The 18,530-nt window shown below is 53.8% G+C and overlaps 1 protein-coding gene and 1 long non-coding RNA gene across 7 annotated transcripts; one reads left to right on the top strand and one right to left on the bottom strand.

Moving 5' to 3' along the window:
• Positions 1 to 504: 504 nt before the first annotated feature.
• Positions 505 to 18,064, bottom strand: KMT5A (lysine methyltransferase 5A). 6 transcript variants are annotated; one of them, XM_060170402.1, is made up of 8 exons: positions 18,023 to 18,064; positions 12,848 to 12,969; positions 11,593 to 11,749; positions 7,957 to 8,176; positions 7,482 to 7,569; positions 4,918 to 4,977; positions 3,106 to 3,296; positions 505 to 2,379 (listed from the first exon to the last, which is right to left on the bottom strand). In XM_060170402.1, the coding sequence occupies exons 1-8, from the start codon at positions 18,030 to 18,032 to the stop codon at positions 2,169 to 2,171; spliced, it is 1,059 nt and encodes a 352-aa protein (XP_060026385.1). In that variant the 5' UTR covers positions 18,033 to 18,064; the 3' UTR covers positions 505 to 2,168. The 6 variants fall into 6 exon arrangements, with proteins under 6 accessions (XP_060026385.1, XP_060026383.1, XP_060026384.1 ...); XM_060170400.1 differs by lacking the exon at positions 12,848 to 12,969 and adding an exon at positions 13,238 to 13,998 and having other exon boundaries at positions 18,023 to 18,056; XM_060170401.1 differs by lacking the exon at positions 12,848 to 12,969 and adding an exon at positions 13,238 to 13,998 and having other exon boundaries at positions 11,593 to 11,668; positions 18,023 to 18,056.
• On the top strand, positions 13,634 to 17,079 carry LOC132532140 (uncharacterized). The gene is made up of 3 exons (XR_009544337.1): positions 13,634 to 14,087; positions 14,183 to 14,299; positions 16,974 to 17,079. It is a non-coding gene; the product is annotated as an uncharacterized LOC132532140 (long non-coding RNA).
• Positions 18,065 to 18,530: the final 466 nt, after the last annotated feature.

Raw genomic sequence — 18,530 nt, 5'->3', positions numbered from 1 at the left:
GTGGGGATGGCGATCTGGGCTGGCGGCGGGGCGGGGAACACGACGACTTCCAGCACCATTGAGACGCCTACCTGAGAATCAACTCTAGCACGTTAGAAACAACAATGACAGTTACAACAGCTAAAATGTATGCTACCTGCCAGGCATTGCTCTAAGGGGGCAACATGTTTAACTTTTAATCTCCACAAGCAACCTCTGACCCCCCCCATGATAAAAACGAAGAGACTGTCCCCTAGGAGGACAGTCACCAAAACTGATTCACACTGGTGTGTGGCCCTTTGTAAAATAAAACGGGAATTCCCTGGCAGTCCAGCGGTTAGGACTCCATGCTCTCACTGCCGAGGGCCAGGGTTCAATCCCTGGTTGGGGAACTAAGATCCCACAAGCCGTGCAGTGTGGCCGAAACAAAAAACAAAACAAAACCAAAAAAATGCAACCTTTCTTCTGCCTCTGCCTTGTAAAAAACAAACAAAAAACACAAAAAACCAGAATGACACACGTAGCCTCGCCTGGCAATAAATATTTTAATTTTCATTTCATTTTTATGATGACAAATAATTTTCAAGTTTATTTCCTTTTTTTTTTTTTTAAATACAAAGCTAAACCACAAACAGGTACAACCAAGACATTTTATCTCACATTTACACACTCCCATCAGATCCTCCTCCAATTCACTGACCACTGACCAGGCAAGTGTGGGGTGGGGGGGAAGACTTTCTTAGGTAGCACCGTCGTGAGACCGGGACAGGGGCACTGAAGCTGAGGACAGGCTCTCATGCCTGTCTCCATTCACATTTACCTGGGAGCAGGGGGCCAGGAGACCCCACGTCACGGCTCCAGAGCCCCAGGCCCCTGAACTACAGGTTAACAGAAAGTGGGAATCGGTTTCCCTTTGGGAGGAAGCTACCTGCTGCTCTTCCTGCTGTCACAGTCGAGGTGAAAACTTTACCCTTAGCCGTGATCCCTGGGCCGCTGGGCCCGCCCGCTCCCCTGCACTCCAGCAGCTGGGCTGGGGACCCTGCATTTCGGGGCTTGTAGGCTCACCCTTTGGTTCACGGCTGCATCTTCACAGGAAGGACACCAGGGGGTCTGACAAACAAAAGCCTTGACAGCAGGTCTGGAACTTTCAACCCAGCAGAATCAGGTTGGGGCGGGGGTGGGGAGGTGGGGAATTGGGTAAGTAATTTCTGGTCGCACTACAAAACTTTATTTTTGATTAGAATAGTGTACCATCTCAAACCTCTTCTACAGAAACAAAACCAAGGGGGAGAAAAAAAGCCAAACTAAAAAAAAAACCCAAACAAAAACGCAGCCACGTCACTCACTTCAAGACCTATATACATGTAAGTTGTCTTCTGTGGTTTCTTTTTTTTCTTTTTTGTTTTTTGATTTTTATTATTTTTTTTAAAATAAGCTCAGTGTTCACATTTCTATAAAGAAATTAACCCAGTTTTGGGAACCCCTGCCCGGCAGGGCTAGGTAAGCAGTGCTTGTTCCTGCCCACATCTGCTTTGATTCCCCGCCCTGATGCTTCGAGGTGCCCAAAAAGCGGCAGCCCGTGGAAGAGTAAATCTAGGCCCGGCCCGTGAGCCACCGGGTCAGTAAGCTTTCGAGAAAGCAGAGGGGAAGACTATCTTACTGTGAAACCTTTTTAAAAAATATTCATACACTTCCATGTGCGCCTGTCGAGATGTCAGGAAAACAAGAGCTTGGGAACATCCCGTCCAGGCCGTGGGGAGGCAGCTCTTCCTCGCGCCCGCCTGGCACTGGGACGTCAGGGCTGAGGAGGGGAGAGAGTCCCGGCTCCTCGGGTGGACGAAGGCGCATCGCCCAGCTTCCTAGTTCGTGTTCGACTCTTTCCTCTAAAACCTGTGCTGAGTCTTTGACTGCATGCACGGGAAGCACAAACGTTTGACTTGTATGCAAAAAAGGTACAAAAACAACCAGAATATAAAAGTTTTGGTAATATAAGGCCATCTGTTCAAGTCCACCTTGGAAACCTGTAACAGATATTTAAATACTACAGTGAAAAGGCATCTTAATATACTTTTTTAAAAACATCTGAAGGAATCCGCTAAGATTAAATGTGTAAAAAAAAAAAAAGTCAATTCCCTTTGAGGGCACTTTGTCCATTGAAGAAGGGAGGGGGGAGGGGCGGGGCCGTGGGGTTAATGCTTCAGCCAGGGGTGGGCTTCGATGGAAGCCCGGCTGCGGTCCCCATAGTCATACAGGAGCTCCTCCCCAGCCTCGATGTCGCGAGAGGCAATGAGGATGAGGTGAGGCACGCCGTCGATGTCGTGCAGTTTGGTTTGGCAGTTCCCACATTTACTGTGGTTGATCAGTCTTCCCAGGCGATTTGTCTCTCTGGTTGCATCCACGCTGGTGGGGAGGGAGGGCGGCAGAGGATTAAATTGATAAAGAGGGTTCTGAACCCAGTCAGAGTCATGCTTGCTCTCAGCTCTGGTGGGACGGTTATTTAGGGCCACGTTTTTGGGAAAGCGAAGTAACTCAAAAAAAATATCTTTAAGAGCCCAGAGAGGCGCTCGGTGTGGGGGATCCGAGGCAGGGGGCAGGCCTAGACGGGAAGGCAAAAGGCTCTTTGTGGAAGTTCTGCATAATAAATAAGTGAATAAAAATCAACTATGTTGACAGTGGGGGAAGGCCGTGCGGGCGTGGAGGCAGGCAGTACATGGGAACGCTCTGTACTTTCCACTCAGTTTTGCCGGGAACCTAAAACTGCTCTAAAAAGTACAGTCTATTAAAGAAAAAGCAATCAATGACACTGCTACACTGGGGACAGAGAAGTCAGCAATTCCCAGAGCTGTTCTGGCCACGGGTCCCAGAGGAGAGGCCAAGTGAGCCTCTACGCAGGCTTTCATGAGACTGGTCTACGTCTTGTCCCACGAGACGGCATCCAGAACCGCTCCGATCCCCAAAATTAAACATGGGAAGTGGCGGAGTGGGGGAGCTGCATCACAGCTTTGAAAAAAGGTAGCAAGAACTAAACAAGAAGCTGTTGCAGGAGAGTCAGGATGCCCTCGGTGGCCCTCTGGCTGGACCTCTGCCGGGGCGGGGAAGAGCCACTCGAAGCACTAGGGGACTTACCAGTAGGTTTTGCTCAGATACTGAAAATAGTACATGTAGCAGCCCGTGGAGGGGTCTTGCGCGTACAGAGCCTCCCGCTTCTTGGCGTCGGTGATCTCGATGAGGTCCCCGTGGTATTCCACCACAAACTCGCCCCGGGAGAACTGCTTGGTGGCGATCACGCCCCTGCCTTTGCCGTCAATGAGGTCAATCTGTTGGGTGGTGCCAAGAGGGAGGGTTGGTTCATAACAGCAACAAACGCCACAGTGCAGCGCCGGCTTCCAGGGGGCGGGAGGCTTGCACCGCGTTCTTTGAACAGCTTTACTGCGGCAGGCCATAAAATTCACTCATTTCACATGTACAGTCTGATGGGTATTAGTCAACATATACAGTTGTGCAACTATTGCCACAATCCATCACCCCAGCATTCCCTCGTGCCCATCTGCAGAGCCTTGTTACGCCAGATCCTGAGAGAGCTGCTAGGTGGGTGCTGCCCCATTTTGCAGGTGAGAAAACGGGATTAGAGAGGCAGAGTTGTGTCCACGGCCACAAAGCTAGGAAGCCGTGTAGCACAGACTCAAATCCACGTCCTGGCCTCTTCGGGGGAGTAGTAGGACCCAGTGTTCTGAGTCTCTCCTTTATCCCATAATTAACCCTCCTGGGTTTCTCTTCACTCCATTTTAAATGGAGATGGAGGGTGATTGCTTGAGGGGTCCAGACTTAAATTCAGATCCCCCGAGGGCAGCGGTCCCCATCCTTTTTGGCACCGGGGACCGGTTTCATGGAAGAGAATTTTTCCATGGACGGGGGTGGGGACGTTCAGGAGGTGATGCGAGCGATGGGTAGCGGGGATGCGGCTTCGCCCGCCCGCCCGCTGCTCACCTCCTGCTGTGCGGCCCGGCTCCTAACAGGCCGAGGACCGGTATTGGTCATGCAGCCCACGGGTTGGGGGCCCCTGCCCCAGGGGATTCCCTGGCGGTCCAGTGATTAGGACTCTGAGCTTCCAATGCACGGGGCACAGGTTCGATCCCTGGTCAGGGAACTAAGATCCCGCAAGCCGTGCAGTGTGGGCAAAAAAAAAAAAAAAAAATTTCAGATCCCCCTCAATGGTGGGTGGAAACTGAAGCTTTCCAACCCCTGGGTCCTAGTCCAGGGCCATCTGGCCACCACTATGGAGACTTGCTCCCCTCTCATCCACCCAGTGTGTCTGAAATATACGAAGAGAAAAGCAAATTTCCTGGGCATTGCCATTTCCCAGGAAAACAGTCTAGAAAAATCTGATCAGTTTGTCTTTTTAAAAGTTTCCCTATGCATCATGCTAAATGAAAGAAGCCAGATAAAACAGGCTACACATTCTATGATTCCATTTGTATGAAGTGTGCAGAACAGGCAAACCCACAGAGACAGCAAGCAGACTGGTAGCTGTCAGGGGCTGAGGGCAGGAAACGCGAGTGAGTGCAGATGGGTTCGGGGTTTCCGTTTGGGAGGATGAAAAAGTTCTGGACCTCGACAGAGATGATGATCGCACAACTGTGACTGTAGGATGTACTTAACTGTACACTTAAAAATGGTTACAATGGTAAATTTTATGTTGCATGTATTTCATCATAATTTTTAAAAAGTTTCCTCAGGGTGACATCTCATGTTTCCTTCGTGAGGCCTTCCCTTTAACGACACTTTTAGCATTTGGTCCCTGGACAACCTGTAACAGCCCGCCTGGTCACAGTGACCATCAGAGGGTTAAAGCAGCGCAGCTCCTATGTGAGCCTCTGCACCAGGGAAGGTGCGACTTCACAGCCTTAACTTCCACGAGTGGGCCCTGCGGCCCCTTACCTTCATTCCTTCTTCTTTCCCACTTTCAATCAATTCGTCTATTCTTTTCCTTTCTTCAGACTGGGTGGGGAGGAAAGAAAAAATGAGACGTGCGTCAGCATTCTCTCCGAGGCCATTCCAGGAGCCCCGGCCGCCCGCAGGTCACTTGCAGTTGGCCTCCAGGGCACTGGCCCCAAAGGATGCCCAAGCCCCCAAGCCCCCATCCTTTCCTCAATGCCCGTCTGAGGCGGACCGTCGCCACCCGGGGTTTAAAGAGGCCAAGAGGGAGACAGTGGTGGCCCCAAGGGCAGAATCGGGCTTGTGGCTATGTTCTGTTTGGCCCATGCAGACTTCTAGAAAATAGCGAAATTGCTGACATTTAAAAATCAGGACTCTGACTTCATACGACAGCAGCCAGGGCTGTTCAGAGGCTGCGCCCTTTAGACGGGGTGCATGTGCCCACCGCCTGCTCACTGCGGAATCTTCTGGCCTAGAACAGTGCCTGGCACACAGTAAGCCCTCAAAGCAACAACGGCCCCCCGCCACCCCACGTGCACACACACAGCTACCTTGTTAAATGATGAATCAGTTACAAGTGTGCAGAGATAAATGGGAGTAATCGTGGGAGAACTGAGATAGGCGACGGGGGACTTTCCTGCCGTGACAGAACAAGGCAGAGGAGACAAGCTGAGGAGAGCCGGGGCCGTGGAGGCCCTGAATGCACGGCCCTGAGTTTCACTCTGGAGGCTCGGGGTTTGGGGCATGTGATCAGCCAGCTCTGAGCGTCCTAAAGAGGATTCCGGCAGCAGTCCACGGGGGACCCAGGGCCTGAGTGGGCGGGAAGGGAGCAAGGTGTTGTCTGCGGAGCTCTTTGTCCATCTCACCCCCGCTGCCCACACCCAGCCCCGGGCCTCGGTTTCGGCCAGCCCCGGAGGGCAGGCAGGTCAGGCCTGACCTCACCCCTGAGACGAGGCCCAGCTGCCCCGCCCTCGGGCTTCACTTTGCGGTCAAGAGCTGCCGCCGCCCTGGCAGCCGCAGCCCAGCAGCCCGGCCGACAGCTGCCTCGCCGTCCTGGCCGGCGACCACCTGGCCGCGGTGCGCGCACGGCAGAGCCAACACAAACGGCGGCGGGCACAGCGTGTCTCTCCCTCGCCACTGGCTCTGCGTCCAGGGACAGCGTGAGCTTTACTGTGCCGCCTGCTGCTTGCCGCCCGCCTGCTGCAGGGTCCGGCAGACCTGCGGCGCACCCTACTGCAGCCTCCACTGCCCCGACAGAGAGCCCCGTTGTTGTTGTTTTTAATTAAAAAGGCCAACTCAGCTGCCCGCCCCCCCCCACAGCCCAGAGCGGCGCCTGGTGGAGCCCCAGCCTCCCCGTGCGGGCGCGGCGGCTCTGAGCGGGGCTGGGCACCGCCTCGCCCTCTGCAGTGCCGTCTCTACGATGACCTCACACTGCCTCCCGCTGCAGGCAAACAGCTTGCAACAGCTTGTTCTTGGCTGAAAGACGCTGCCTTTCTAAGGAAATAAAGCCAAAGCTTCTCTCTAGGGGGAAAGATGGACCTCCCCACCTTTTTAAAGGAAGTCCTGCCAGTTCAGAGGTGGGGGGGTGGAGAGAGGCTAGATCACCATCTGTACAGCCACAGCTCTCACATCAAAAGGCTGAAGGGGTCTGTTCCGGTTGAAAGGCCAGGCCCCCACCTCCCTCGTGGGGGGCAATCCTGAGCGCTACTCCCAAGCCTGCGGGTTATTCTGCCGCTCCCGGGGTGGGAGGGTGGACAGAAGCAGCCGGGGGCTGCACGGCCCGGCCACACCCTGGGTTTCCCTAACAGAAAGGCAATAACCACACCTCACTGCATCAAATATTGATCGCCTGTGCACAGCTCAGCACTCTGCAAACACAGCAGGCAGGGGCCTCACAGCCCAGTCAGCCTTCCTGCCTGGTTTTCGCACGTTCTGAGGGACAGTGGCTGGGTGGGAAAGAGCAGAGAGGGGCCCCGGGAAGGGACAACACGGGGGAAGCAAGTGACGATAGTTAACAGGTGCTCAGTGCATACCAGGCATGGTTCTAAGTGTTCTACGTGCATTAACTTAAGAATGCAGCCCTCCCAACAACCGCACACGGTACTACTTTATTATCCCATTTTACAGACAGGACAGAGAGGCACAGAGCGGTTAAGTAACTGGCCCGACGTCATACGACCAGGAAGTGGTTCCCAAGCCACTGCTCTTCACCACCTCGAGACATGAAACTTCTGGACAGCAGAAAAACAAGCCTCCCAAGAGCATGCAGCCTTCATGTTCCTAGGCTCCAACGGCCCTGCCAAAGCCACTTTCATGGTAAGTCCTGACTTTCCAGGCCACGTGCTACAGGCGACAAGGCTCCTTCACAGAGGCATCGTAACTAAGCTTCATGGTGACCCAGAGAGTTATGACGGCCCCCACTAGACCAAGGAGAATATCGAGGCCATGGAGGCCAAGAGACTTGTCCCAAGATGATACAAAGCGAGCTCAGGCTGTGCACGGCAAGCACCGCCCACTGGGATGCCCTGCCCCTTCCGAGAGCCGGAATCAAAACCACGGGACTCTACCTGCAGCTCAGCTTTGCTCTTCCTGGAGCTCCTTCGAACAGGGTAGAAATCTGTGAGCTTACGATTCTGCTGCGTTTTTCCTTGAGCTCTGGGGTGAGAAAGGAAGAGGAGAAAACAAGTATTAGCACCGAGACCGCATTCACGTCCAGGAGGCACACAACCCCCGAGCAGCAGGCTCCTTGGAAGCCATGTCACTTCAACACCTCTGTCCACCGTGGCCCAGGGTCACTCAGGCTCACCTGCCCACGGGGGCCTCAGAGAGTGTCAAAGACAGGCTGCCTACTCTCGGCGGGGAGCGGGCTCCTGAGCTCTGGACCCGTGACAGACCAAGATGCTGACAAACAGTGGTGTCCCCGGTGGCGACTCAGGAATCTGAGCCTTGACGGCTCAAGGGGCTGAGAGGGTGGGCGGCCTCACCCCTGCCGGCACTGGGCAGGCTGCCCTGTGTTAGGGGTGGCCTCCATGGGGCGCTTACTTTTTCCTGGGAGCCTGTTTGGCCCTGACGGGCTTTTTCAGGGCTTGCTTGGCGGCAGCTGCATTGGGAGAATCACAAGACGAGGTCGGGGTTTTGGGAGGTTCTGTTGCTTCAGATTTTTGGTTTGGAAAAGGGGCCAGGGGACCTCTCCTGGCGTCTTTGATCTTCTGTTCCTCGGCCTTCATGGAGCTTCGTATTGCATTCCCAGAGTTTCTTTTCTCTGTGGGCAGAGGGTGGGGGGAGACAGGCTGACTCTGGACCCACCGGCTCCCACTTTCCAGCCCTCAGTCGCATGCTAAGACAGGCTTGGAGAGAAGAGAGGGATGGGGCGTGTTGGGCAGCCGTGCCCTTGGGCTGTTAAGCCTGGTGTCCACTAACCAGTATCTTGGGCAAAGCGTCTGGCTTTACTTTTTGACCCAGACACTGGGTGCAGCTTTTGGTCTTCTGCATCTTTTTTTTCTTTTTCTAGCTTTGTTGAGGTATAATTGAGAAATACAATTATAAGATATTTGAAATGTTACACCATGATGAGTCAACATATACATTGTGAGTGGATCCCTCTCATCTAATTAATCAACACATCGGGCCTTCTGCATCTTGAAAGAGCCCTTGAAGCAGAAGCACCACAGCCAGCAACACTGGCGTGAGGGCTCGACCAATGGCTTTTCAGGAAATGGGCTGCAGACCCCAGGGAAAAAAGCTAAATTCCTAAAGGGTGGGCCAGTGTTGGTGGACAGGAGTAAGGCAGTAAAGCAGAACCTCTCCCCAGCAAAGACCTCTTCCCCAAGAGCTAGCTGCCTGGAGTGATTCATTTCAGACTCGTTTTCTTTTTTTTTTTTTTTTTAAATTCCCTGTTCTAACAGGGTCGAAGCCCAGTGTTCACAGTGGTTCCCAGCACGGTGCCCCGACACCAGTCAGTGTGTTGTGAGGGACGTCGCCAATGACTTGTTACTAAAAATAGTTGTGGAGCACCAGTGTTGGACTATTTTTTTTCAAAAGAGATTTTACTTTTAACAGATAATTAAATAATACATTGCTGGTGGGAATGTAAGATGGTGCAGTCACTTTGGAAAAGAATTTGGCAGTTCTCCAAAATGTTAAACATAGAGTTACCATATGACCCAGCAATTCTAGTTCTAGGAATCTATCAAGAGAATTAAAAGCAGATGTCTACACAAAAACCTGTATATGAACATCTGCAGCAGCTTATTAATAGTCAAAAAATGGAAACAACCTGAACGTCCATCAAATGATGAATGGGTCAAGAAAATGTGGTACACCTGCAGGATGGAATATTATTCAGCCACAGAAAGGAACGAAGTACTGACACAGGCTACAACATGGATGAACCCTGAAAACATTATAATGAGTCAAAGAGGCCAGACACAAAAGGCCACGTATTAGATGATTCCATTTATATGAAGTGTCCGGAATAGGCAAATCCATAGAGACGGGATATAAATTAGGGGCTGCCTGGGGCTGGGGGAAGGGAGGAATGGGGAGCGACTGTGAATAGGTACAGGTTTTCTTTTTGGGGTGATGAAAATGTACTGGAGTTTAACAGAGGTGATAGTCGCACATATCTGTAAATATGCTAAAAACCACTGAATCGTACCCTTTAAAATGGTGAACTTCAGGATATCAGAATTATATCTCAATAAACAAAAGAGAAAAATAAATACATCAGCACCCATCCAGACCATTCTGGCTCCTTGTACGCCCTCCTGGGTGGAGGTAAGGCGTCAGGCGTAACCCTACAAGTGGGTGGTGCTCGTGAACATCAGCAGTCATGTTGAGTCTGCATCAAGGCAGGAAAAGGGTCTAGAATCATGGACAAGAACCTGGACCTTGGGGTCTCCTCCAATGTTCCTCCAGCCCCCAATTCTGACTGTCGCCACGTAATAACACTACGAGTCAAATCAGCTAGCTTGTGCCCCGTGTCCCCATTTAGGACAATCTACATCCTGCCCCGTTCCAGAGGGGACGTGAGACTGGCTGAGTGCCATCTCAAAAGAGCCCCTTCCCCAACCCAGCGTGGTGAGTGCTGTTCTGAGTGCTGCCTACGCTGAACTGCGGGGAGGGGCAGGCCGTGATGCTCGCAGCTCAGTGGAGAACAGGCTGACGTATGGAGCACTCACAAAGCCGCCCCCCACTCCTTTTTTTTGGCCGCACTGCACGGCTTTTGAGATCTTAATTCTCCCGAACGGGGACTGAACCTGGGGTCCAGGGCAGTGAAAGAGCCGAGTCCTAACTACTGGGCCACCAGGGAATTCCCTCACAAAGCCCATCTGCACCTGCTCTTTAACTGACCTTCAGAATGGTCCTGTAGGACTCCTCTCTCTCCCACTGTACAGAGAGAACGGAGGCTCAGAAAAGAGTAGCAAATTGCCCACGTCCCTTCCTTTGATCAATGGCAGAGCTAGGATTGGAACCTTTAAGTCATATGAAGTAACATCACCCTATGTCCCAGGGGGAATCAGGCAGAGGGCCGGCTCCTGCCCCTGGGTCTCAGATCTGGCCCAGAGGTTGGGCTACCCCATCCATTACGGGGCCTCAGATCTGGCCCAGAGGTTGGGCTTCCCCATCCCTTACGGGGCCTCAGATCTGGCCCAGAGGTTGGGCTACCCCATCCCTTACGGGGTCTCAGATCTGGCCCAGAGGTTGGGCCACCCCATCCCTTACGGGGCCTCAGATCTGGCCCAGAGGTTGGGCCACCCCATCCCTTACGGCACTTTCTGTTAACGAATACAAAGCTTCCTGGTACGGAGCTGCTGATAGCCAGAGTTTTGCTTCTCTAAGGCAAGGTTTAATCAGAAGGGAGCACGGTGAATTGGGGAAAGCTCACGTGCACCGGCGCCCCCGCCCCGCCCTCAGCTTTAAAAGGGAATATTTGGGTTAGAACAAGATGTGTAAGAGGTCTCAGCGTGTTTTGCAGGGCCAGACAGAATTTTCAATAACCATTAATTTTCTTGCTCAATATTTTAACCCCAAATCTCATTCCAGAGTATGATGCTCCAGAGACTAGCACTGAACACTTGAGTAGAAAGAAACTTTAGAACTGAGATCAAGGCCACCTCATAAAAGGGAAGGAAATCAGTTCCTTAGGTTCACACGACTCAGCGGGAGTGCAAGAGCCTGGTCCGGACAACCTAGACTCATAATTTCTGTACTTTTAGCACCTGTGAGCCTCTCTAACAACAGGCCAGGTGCCATATTGTTGCAACTTGGCAAGATAATCAAGCCTGAAGGACACGCTAACTCTTGTGAAAGCAGGGAGAACCTGTCAGACCAACAGGGCACACGCCCTGGAACAGGCAGCTCTTTCCCCCTTGTCTGTGTTTCCCAGCAGCAAGACCAAACATGGTTCAACCCTCTTGAACTTTGGATTGAAAAGGCTGGATAAAAATTTAGAACATTTATGGGAGGGAGGGAGACGCAAGAGGGAAGAGATATGGGAACATATGTATATGTATAACTGATTCACTTTGTTATAAAGCAGAAACTAACACACCATTGTAAAGCAATTATACCCCAATAAAGATGTTAAAAAAAAAAAAAAATTTAGCACATTTACATTATTCTGCAGGATGCGAGCCGGCCAGCTATGGTCAGAACAGGGCCATTTCAGAGGCTTACCGTCGCGTTTCCTGTAGATTCCAGCTAACGGCTTCCCCTGGCATTTGACTTCGTGATGTGCAACTGAGTTCTCTTCCTGAAGGGGGGAACGCATTCCAGAGCATTTGTTCGGGCTCATGTAGGTATAGATCTTTGATTGCCCGGTAAATACATTCTCCTAAAACGACAAATGCATATTCTGAAAGAGGCTTGAAGAAGAAGATCCCACAAGATTTAGGCAGCCAAGGGGGCAATCAGAATACAAAAGACAAAAAATAGACAACATCTCTCAAAAACTGGGCTACTCCAGCCCCAGCAGAGCAGTGGAAAGTTCAGAATCCCCCAGGTCCAAGTCCGTCTCTAACTCCATTCGCTAAGGGGGGACATCTGGCCAGCAGAACCAGCCGTCCACAAAGGTCTATATAAGAAGGAGACAACCTACCCGTAGCAAGGAGGTCAGAAGGACCAGGTAAGCAAGGCCGGGACGGGGAGGGCTGGCCTAGTGCAGGAGCCGACTGCCCTGGCAGGGGCTGCAGGGACTCTGGCACAGAAGCGGCCTCAGGGAACCTGATCAACCACTTCTCAGTCCTGAGGTCAGCTGGCAGGACCTGCCATTACTGCCTGAGCCTTCTGTGTGCCCAAGCCTGGCCCCTCTCAAATCATGCAGCCCAGCAGCCTCCACGGACTGCAGGACTGGGCTGCGGTTGGGGTAGTTCTCTCGGGCTAACTGGGGGGGTGCAGAGCTAAAGGAAGAAACGCCTAGAGCCGTCGCATTTAGGGCGGTTACTCGACTGCGGTGGGCAGACCGGTGGGGCGGACAGGTCACTGCTGGTGTCTCTGGGTGTGCGGCCTCTCCTCTGAGTAAGCACAGACAGGAGGAGGGCCTTCCCAGAAACCCTACTGAGCCTTTCTGCCTGGTGAGCCATTCAACACCAAGTCAGCGAGACCCTGTGACCTCCCCGAGGGCCCCGGGCAGGCCCCGCACACTCTGGGAAGGCGGCCACCACAGGGGTGGCTGGGTCTCGGGGCCTGGAAATGCCATAAAGACACAAACTTTTACGAGGTCAAACACTGCTAGGGTCATGGCGGAGCGGGTGTGGACGCCACTCCCAGGCAGGCAGCAGAAAAGGAAGCTGCCCGGCCGGGCGCCCCGCCCGCACCCCCGCCCCAGGGCCGCGGGGGCGCCCACGTGCTCTCGGAGCGGGGTCGGCAGGGGCGCCCGGCCGCACGGCCCTTCGGGGCGCGCCGAGCGAGTGCGGGGAGGGTGCCTGCTTACCCCGTTGGTGCGGGGCCTCCCCGGGCCCCTCCGCTCCACCATCTCCGGGCCCGGGGCCGTCGCTGCCACCGCCGCCGCCGCCGCCGCCGCCTCCACCGCGCGGGGCTTGGACATCTTCCTGCCTGGAGAGGGGGACCCGGGGGAAGCGGGGGAGGGGGCGCTCAGGGCGCGGCGGGGCGGGGAGCGGGGCCGCCCGGGCCGGGCGCCGCGGCGGCGCCTCCCGCCGCAGCCATGTTCCGAGGGCCCGGCGGCGGTGGGCCGCCCGCGCCGCCGGGAGGCCGGGGCCGGCCGGCGGGGCCAGGCCGGGGCCCGAGGCGCCCTCCCGCCGCCCGGCCCGGCCGGGCCCCGCGCGCCGCCCGCCCCCCGCGCGGCCGGGCCCGACACACCCACCTGCAGCCCGGCCAGGCCCATGGCGGCGCGCCCCGCGCCCTCGCCCTCGCCGCCGCCGCCGCGGCCCGGCCACCAGCGCTGCCGCTGCCGCTGCTGCTGCTGCTGCCGCCGCCACCAGCGCCGCCGCGGCGCCCCGGGGAAGGGCCGGCGGCGCCCCACGGCGCCCCCTTCCCCCATGGCCTGCGAGGCAGAGCCCGGCACCCGCGCGCCGCGGCAGCCCCGGCCGGCCCGGGACCGAGGACGCAAGGAGGGAGGCGCTGGCGGCGCGTCCTCCGCGGCCCGCCCGCTCGCCGCTGCCGCCACCCACCGTCCGCTCCCGGCCGGGGAGGGGGCTGGCAGGGGCGGCGCTGCGAGGCTCCTCCGGAGCGAGGGAGGGAGAAGGGGAGGGAACGAAGGAGGGCGGGCCCCGCGGCCGCGAGGAATCCCGACTCGGGCGCGCCCCCTCTCGCGCGTCCTCAGCCACTCGGGGAGGAAGGGGTGTGAAACATGATAATGACAGACCGGGCTCTCGGCCGGCCAGGCTCCTACTCTCGCTGGCTCAACGGCTATTTCGGGAGACCCGTCCGTGCCAGGCGCAGTCGGCAGCGGTGAACGCGACAGGCGAGAGCCCTCTTGTGTGCCCGAGCCTGTGCTCACGGAGTGTTTTCCTGGGCATTTAACCTTCCCGGCAAGCCCCTGGGGGCCAGGTCCTGTGGCTAACCGTTTATGATGAGGATACTGAGCTTCCAAGGAGGTGCAGAGGCTTGTCCAAAGCCACAGAACTAGAAAGCGATCAGGTTAGGTGTCAAACCCAGGCGGTCTGCACCTGACCGGTCCGGACCCTGGGGAAATAGAGCCAGGAATTATAACGGTATGTTTGCTGGGTGCTTCTCTTGCATACCTTATGCCATTCAGACCTCACAAACAGCCCTTTGAAGGTAGACACCATTATTTTCTCTTCCACAGACAGGGAAAACAACCTCGGAGAAGTGAGGAGCTTGGCCAAGTTCTCAGAACTAGAAATAGATTACCAAGCCAACAGACCAGAGCCTACACTCCTGGCCACTAACTTCCAGGTTACAGGTGAGGAAATAAACATACAGGAGCAAATGGTGTTGCAGAGGGTTTAGCAAGTCACCCAAGTCTCCTGTCCCCGAGGAAATGTCCTGGGAGGCAGGGGTTCCAGTATACCTTACTGCCCTGAACCACTGTGCTGTAGCCATTAGGGTTTGAGGGCCCATGGCCAAAAGAGTCCCTGTATTTGTTCAAAGTCATAATGCAAACAAGAGACCTCGGGGCATGTAGCCTTGGGTTATGGCCTGAGAGGCAAGGATTGGGTATCTCTCCCTGCATCTGCCCCAGAGGTGCTTTGTGACCATAGCCAACTCCCTTACCCAGACTAGGCCTCAGCATCCTCGTGGATAAAAACTAAGAACTATGAATTCCATAACGTACCCAGGGCACCTTTGACATCCACAGATAAACAAATGGCTGTCACTTTAAGTAGCTGCCTCCCCTTAGAAGGGATAAGACAGTGGATTAAATGGCAAGACACTGCTCAGGACAACACCTCCCAAATCAGCTCGTGCTTTAGAATCCTTCAGAGCAGGGCTGGGGAACCCCTGCCATACCCATCCAACCACTGACTCCAGTGGAGTAGGCTAGTCTGCCCACTTGAATACCCAAGAGACTATGCAGAGTTAGGATTCTAAAGTGACACTCTGACACCCAGGTTGAGCCATCTGAAACAGTGTCTGTTACCTCTGCAGGGCAGAGAAGGTTTGTAGTTTGTTGCCAAACTATCATGGGAATCATGGTCTGGAGGCAGGAAGCAGATGCTCAGATCAGCTTGTCCATTTCTCATACTATTTTAACTCCCTCGCCCCCACTACACACACCTACTCAGGGCTATAGCTTTCTCCATCATAGCCCACAAAATGCAGGGAATACATTAAAATACAAGTCTAGCACCCATTTCTCTCAACTCTGCAGCTCTAGTAGCTAGAAAATTTAGTTCAAATCCTTCAGTAAAGTTTCAAAACACTTTGTTTTGTCTGTACATGAGGTGTTCATATGTGCATAACAAATACATATACCCAGTCACAGAAATAAAAACTCTTAATGTTGCCCAGGGTCTCATAGAAATAGAATCCAACAGCAATGATACTAATAGCTTGCACTTACTGAATGTTTACTGTGTCAGGCCGTACAATAATGCATTATTTAATTTAACCTTCCCAACCATTTATGAGAAGGTACTATTCTATTTCACAGATGTAGAAATCGAGGCTTGGGGAAAATAAATCACTTGCCTAAGGGTCACATGACTGAGATACTGATGGATATGAGGATACTTCAGCATAAAAAAATGTATATTGCTTTCCTCAAACTCAGACACTAAAATACCAATTCATCCATTCAACAAGCATTTATTGACTACCTACTGTGTTCCAGGCCCTGTGCTAAAGACGCAACAATGAACACAGACAGAGATGGAGCACATTGAGGCCAGAGGGGTGGGTAGGCCCCTTACAGGCCAGGGTGAGGACTGTGGATTTGATCCTAAGAACAAAAGGGGAGGTTAGGGGCAGAAGGAGTGGTGAGAGTCACATGATAAATATCTGTGTTCTTGGGGACCACTCTAGCTGCTGAGGCACGATAAATTGGAGATGGTCACAGTAGGAAGAGGGAGACCAAGTATGAGGCCATCTGACAGTGGCAGTAGAAATGGGGAAAAGTAGATGTACGGATCCTGCCCAAAGTAATATCCTTGAGGCTGTAAATATTTACATGATTGTAAAACTTCAAAACCAGAGAGGAGTTACCCAGTATCTGAACATTTTGTTCATGTGACTCCGCAGGGCTCTCAAAGTGAACTACAACTTAGGAACAAAGACCTCTTTTCTAGAAGAAAAAGACTGACCCTTCATTGGGGGGGGGGCGTCATGTGAGTCACTGAGAATCACTAACCAGTACATTACAAAGGTGATTTGTAACCTGTTATGGTAGAAGCTGGGTACACTCATCTTCACTTTGGCTAAATAAGGGAGGTAGAGCGGAACAAACAAAGACACAGAATGGCCAGAGTCTGGACAGTGACTTTGGACTTCAGCTTCCACCTCTGAAAAATGGAAGTAACAGTTTGTAAAGATTAACTGACATAATAAAGCACCTGGCCCTCAATGGTAATTATTACTTGCCCATATTGAGTATTCAAGTATTTCAATGGCAAAGTGGTTCACTTTGTTTCCCCCCAACAGATTAATTAAAGCAAGCTATTTTTTTTTTAATGCACTACTGTTAAAACAGGTAGTTTAGGGCTTCCCTGGTGGCGCAGTGGTTGAGGGTCCGCCTGCCGATGCAGGGGACACGGGTTCGTGCCCCGGTCCGGGAAGATCCCACATGCCGTGGAGCGGCTAGGCCCGTGAGCCATGGCCGCTGAGCCTGCGCGTCCGGAGCCTGTGCTCCGCAACGGGAGAGGCCACAACAGTGAGAGGCCCGCGTACTGAAAAAAAAAACAAAAAAAAACCAGGTAGTTTAAATGATTTTGCTGCTGTGATGGGAAAAATGAATCAGGGAAGCACAGCTTTATTAAGATATGTCAGATAAATTAGTCAGATATTATTAAATATACTTTTAGATGCTTAACCCTTTTCTGAAGAAAAATATTTAAGGCATCTTACTTTTCTGTGTGGACTGGGTTACGAAGCTCTTTAACATGAAGTTCACTATGCCTAATTTCTTAATCATAATCTAGGTAAATCTTGTCCCAAAAGACCGTAAAGGGATGCTGGGAAAATAAATGATGCACCTGGGTGCAGGGGCTGAAAACAAAGAAGCCCAATAAATATTTGCTGAATGAATCCTTATTTTATTCATTATGATCGCCACAGGGAGCATACTGCATTAACGCAAATTCCTACTAATATGTAATACCCTGAGAATTTTGAGAAAAATGTAAAACCTCAACTTATTTCTTTTAAATAATAATTCAAGTGAACCATCACGCTAAAGTTTTTGCATGAAGGAGACACAGCGGCTGGAAATGACCAGCGGTTGGAGATCACTTTGCCGCATAACGTGGGTCTTACTGTCCTGACAGCCAACTAACTGCGAAGAACTTCAGGCAGGGACATCGCCTCCCTCGCGGCTGCACAAACCCACCCAAGCCATCTCCCGTGGGCAGGAGTACTGATCAGCTGCGGCGCGAAGGGCCGCCCCGGGAGGTGCCAGGGGACCTGTTTCACCCCAAAGTGGGCCAGCAGGGCCCGTCCCCGCCCCGGCGGCGCAGAGCTGACTCAGGGAGTAGGGAGGGAAAGGAAGGCGCCTGCCGCGGGGTCCACTCCGACGCGCTCCCCACCATGTAGGTTACCGATCTGCGCCCTCGCCTCGGGGTCACCTCCTTTCCTAACAAGAGAGAGCCCTTAAGCAGGCGAAGCCTCGCCCTCCCCCCATTTGTATCAATGACAACCATTCCCTGGAGGTGCCCTGCGCTTTAGTTTCCAAACAGCTTTGACATATGGCCCCATTGCGTCGGGAGAGGCAGGCCACCGGGTGCCCACACTTTAAAGAGGGGAAACCGAAGCACGGGAGTGGGAGGGGTTTCTGGGGGCTTCGGAAGCGAGGGTGGGGACGAGGTGGGGAAGGTTCCGCAGCCCCTCCCCCCCGCACCCCAGCTCGTCCCCGCGTTCCGTGCGAGCAGCCGGCGGGAGAGCGCTTCCCTGCCGCAGCTCCCGCCACCTCGGTCCCGCCTCCAGCGCGACCCCCTATCCCAGCTGCCCCGGCGCTGGCCACCCGGGCCAATACCTCTAGCCATGGCCGCGCTCTGTCACCGCCTAGGATCTCCCGGGAAACGCAGCTTTCGAAAAAAGTTACAAGTGTAGCCAACTGCTCCGCCGGACCCCGGCTGCTGCCCTGATTGGCGCCGCCGCCCGCCTTTCCCCAGGCTGCCCGCCGTGATAGGCGAACTCGAGAGGGAAAGCCCGCCCTTCTCCCCTCCTCCCCGGAGGGGGCGGGGCGAGCGGCCGCACTTCATACAAACGCTTTCAGGACAGGTCCCAGCGGAGGACGTGGGAGGGGGTTTAAATTTTACCGTCTTCCCACGTTGATTGGCTGCGCTGGAAGGACATCCGCGCTGCCATTGGGAGGCCCCAAACTCCGCCCTCTTCGGGTGCTGCAGCTCCGCCCCGGGGAGATTTAGTCACGCGGCTGGAGGCCCGGACTAGGATTAGACCCACTCGGGACTTCCGGTTTTTCGGGCGTTTGACCGGAACCCGACCTTTGACCCCTCGACCTCCCCTTTTGACCTGGGAAG

The sequence above is a fragment of the Lagenorhynchus albirostris genome, chromosome 14 (genome assembly GCF_949774975.1).
Source record: "Lagenorhynchus albirostris chromosome 14, mLagAlb1.1, whole genome shotgun sequence".
In the NCBI taxonomy this organism is placed as follows: Eukaryota; Metazoa; Chordata; class Mammalia; order Artiodactyla; family Delphinidae; genus Lagenorhynchus; species Lagenorhynchus albirostris.
This window is presented reverse-complemented; position numbering and strand designations above follow the sequence as displayed.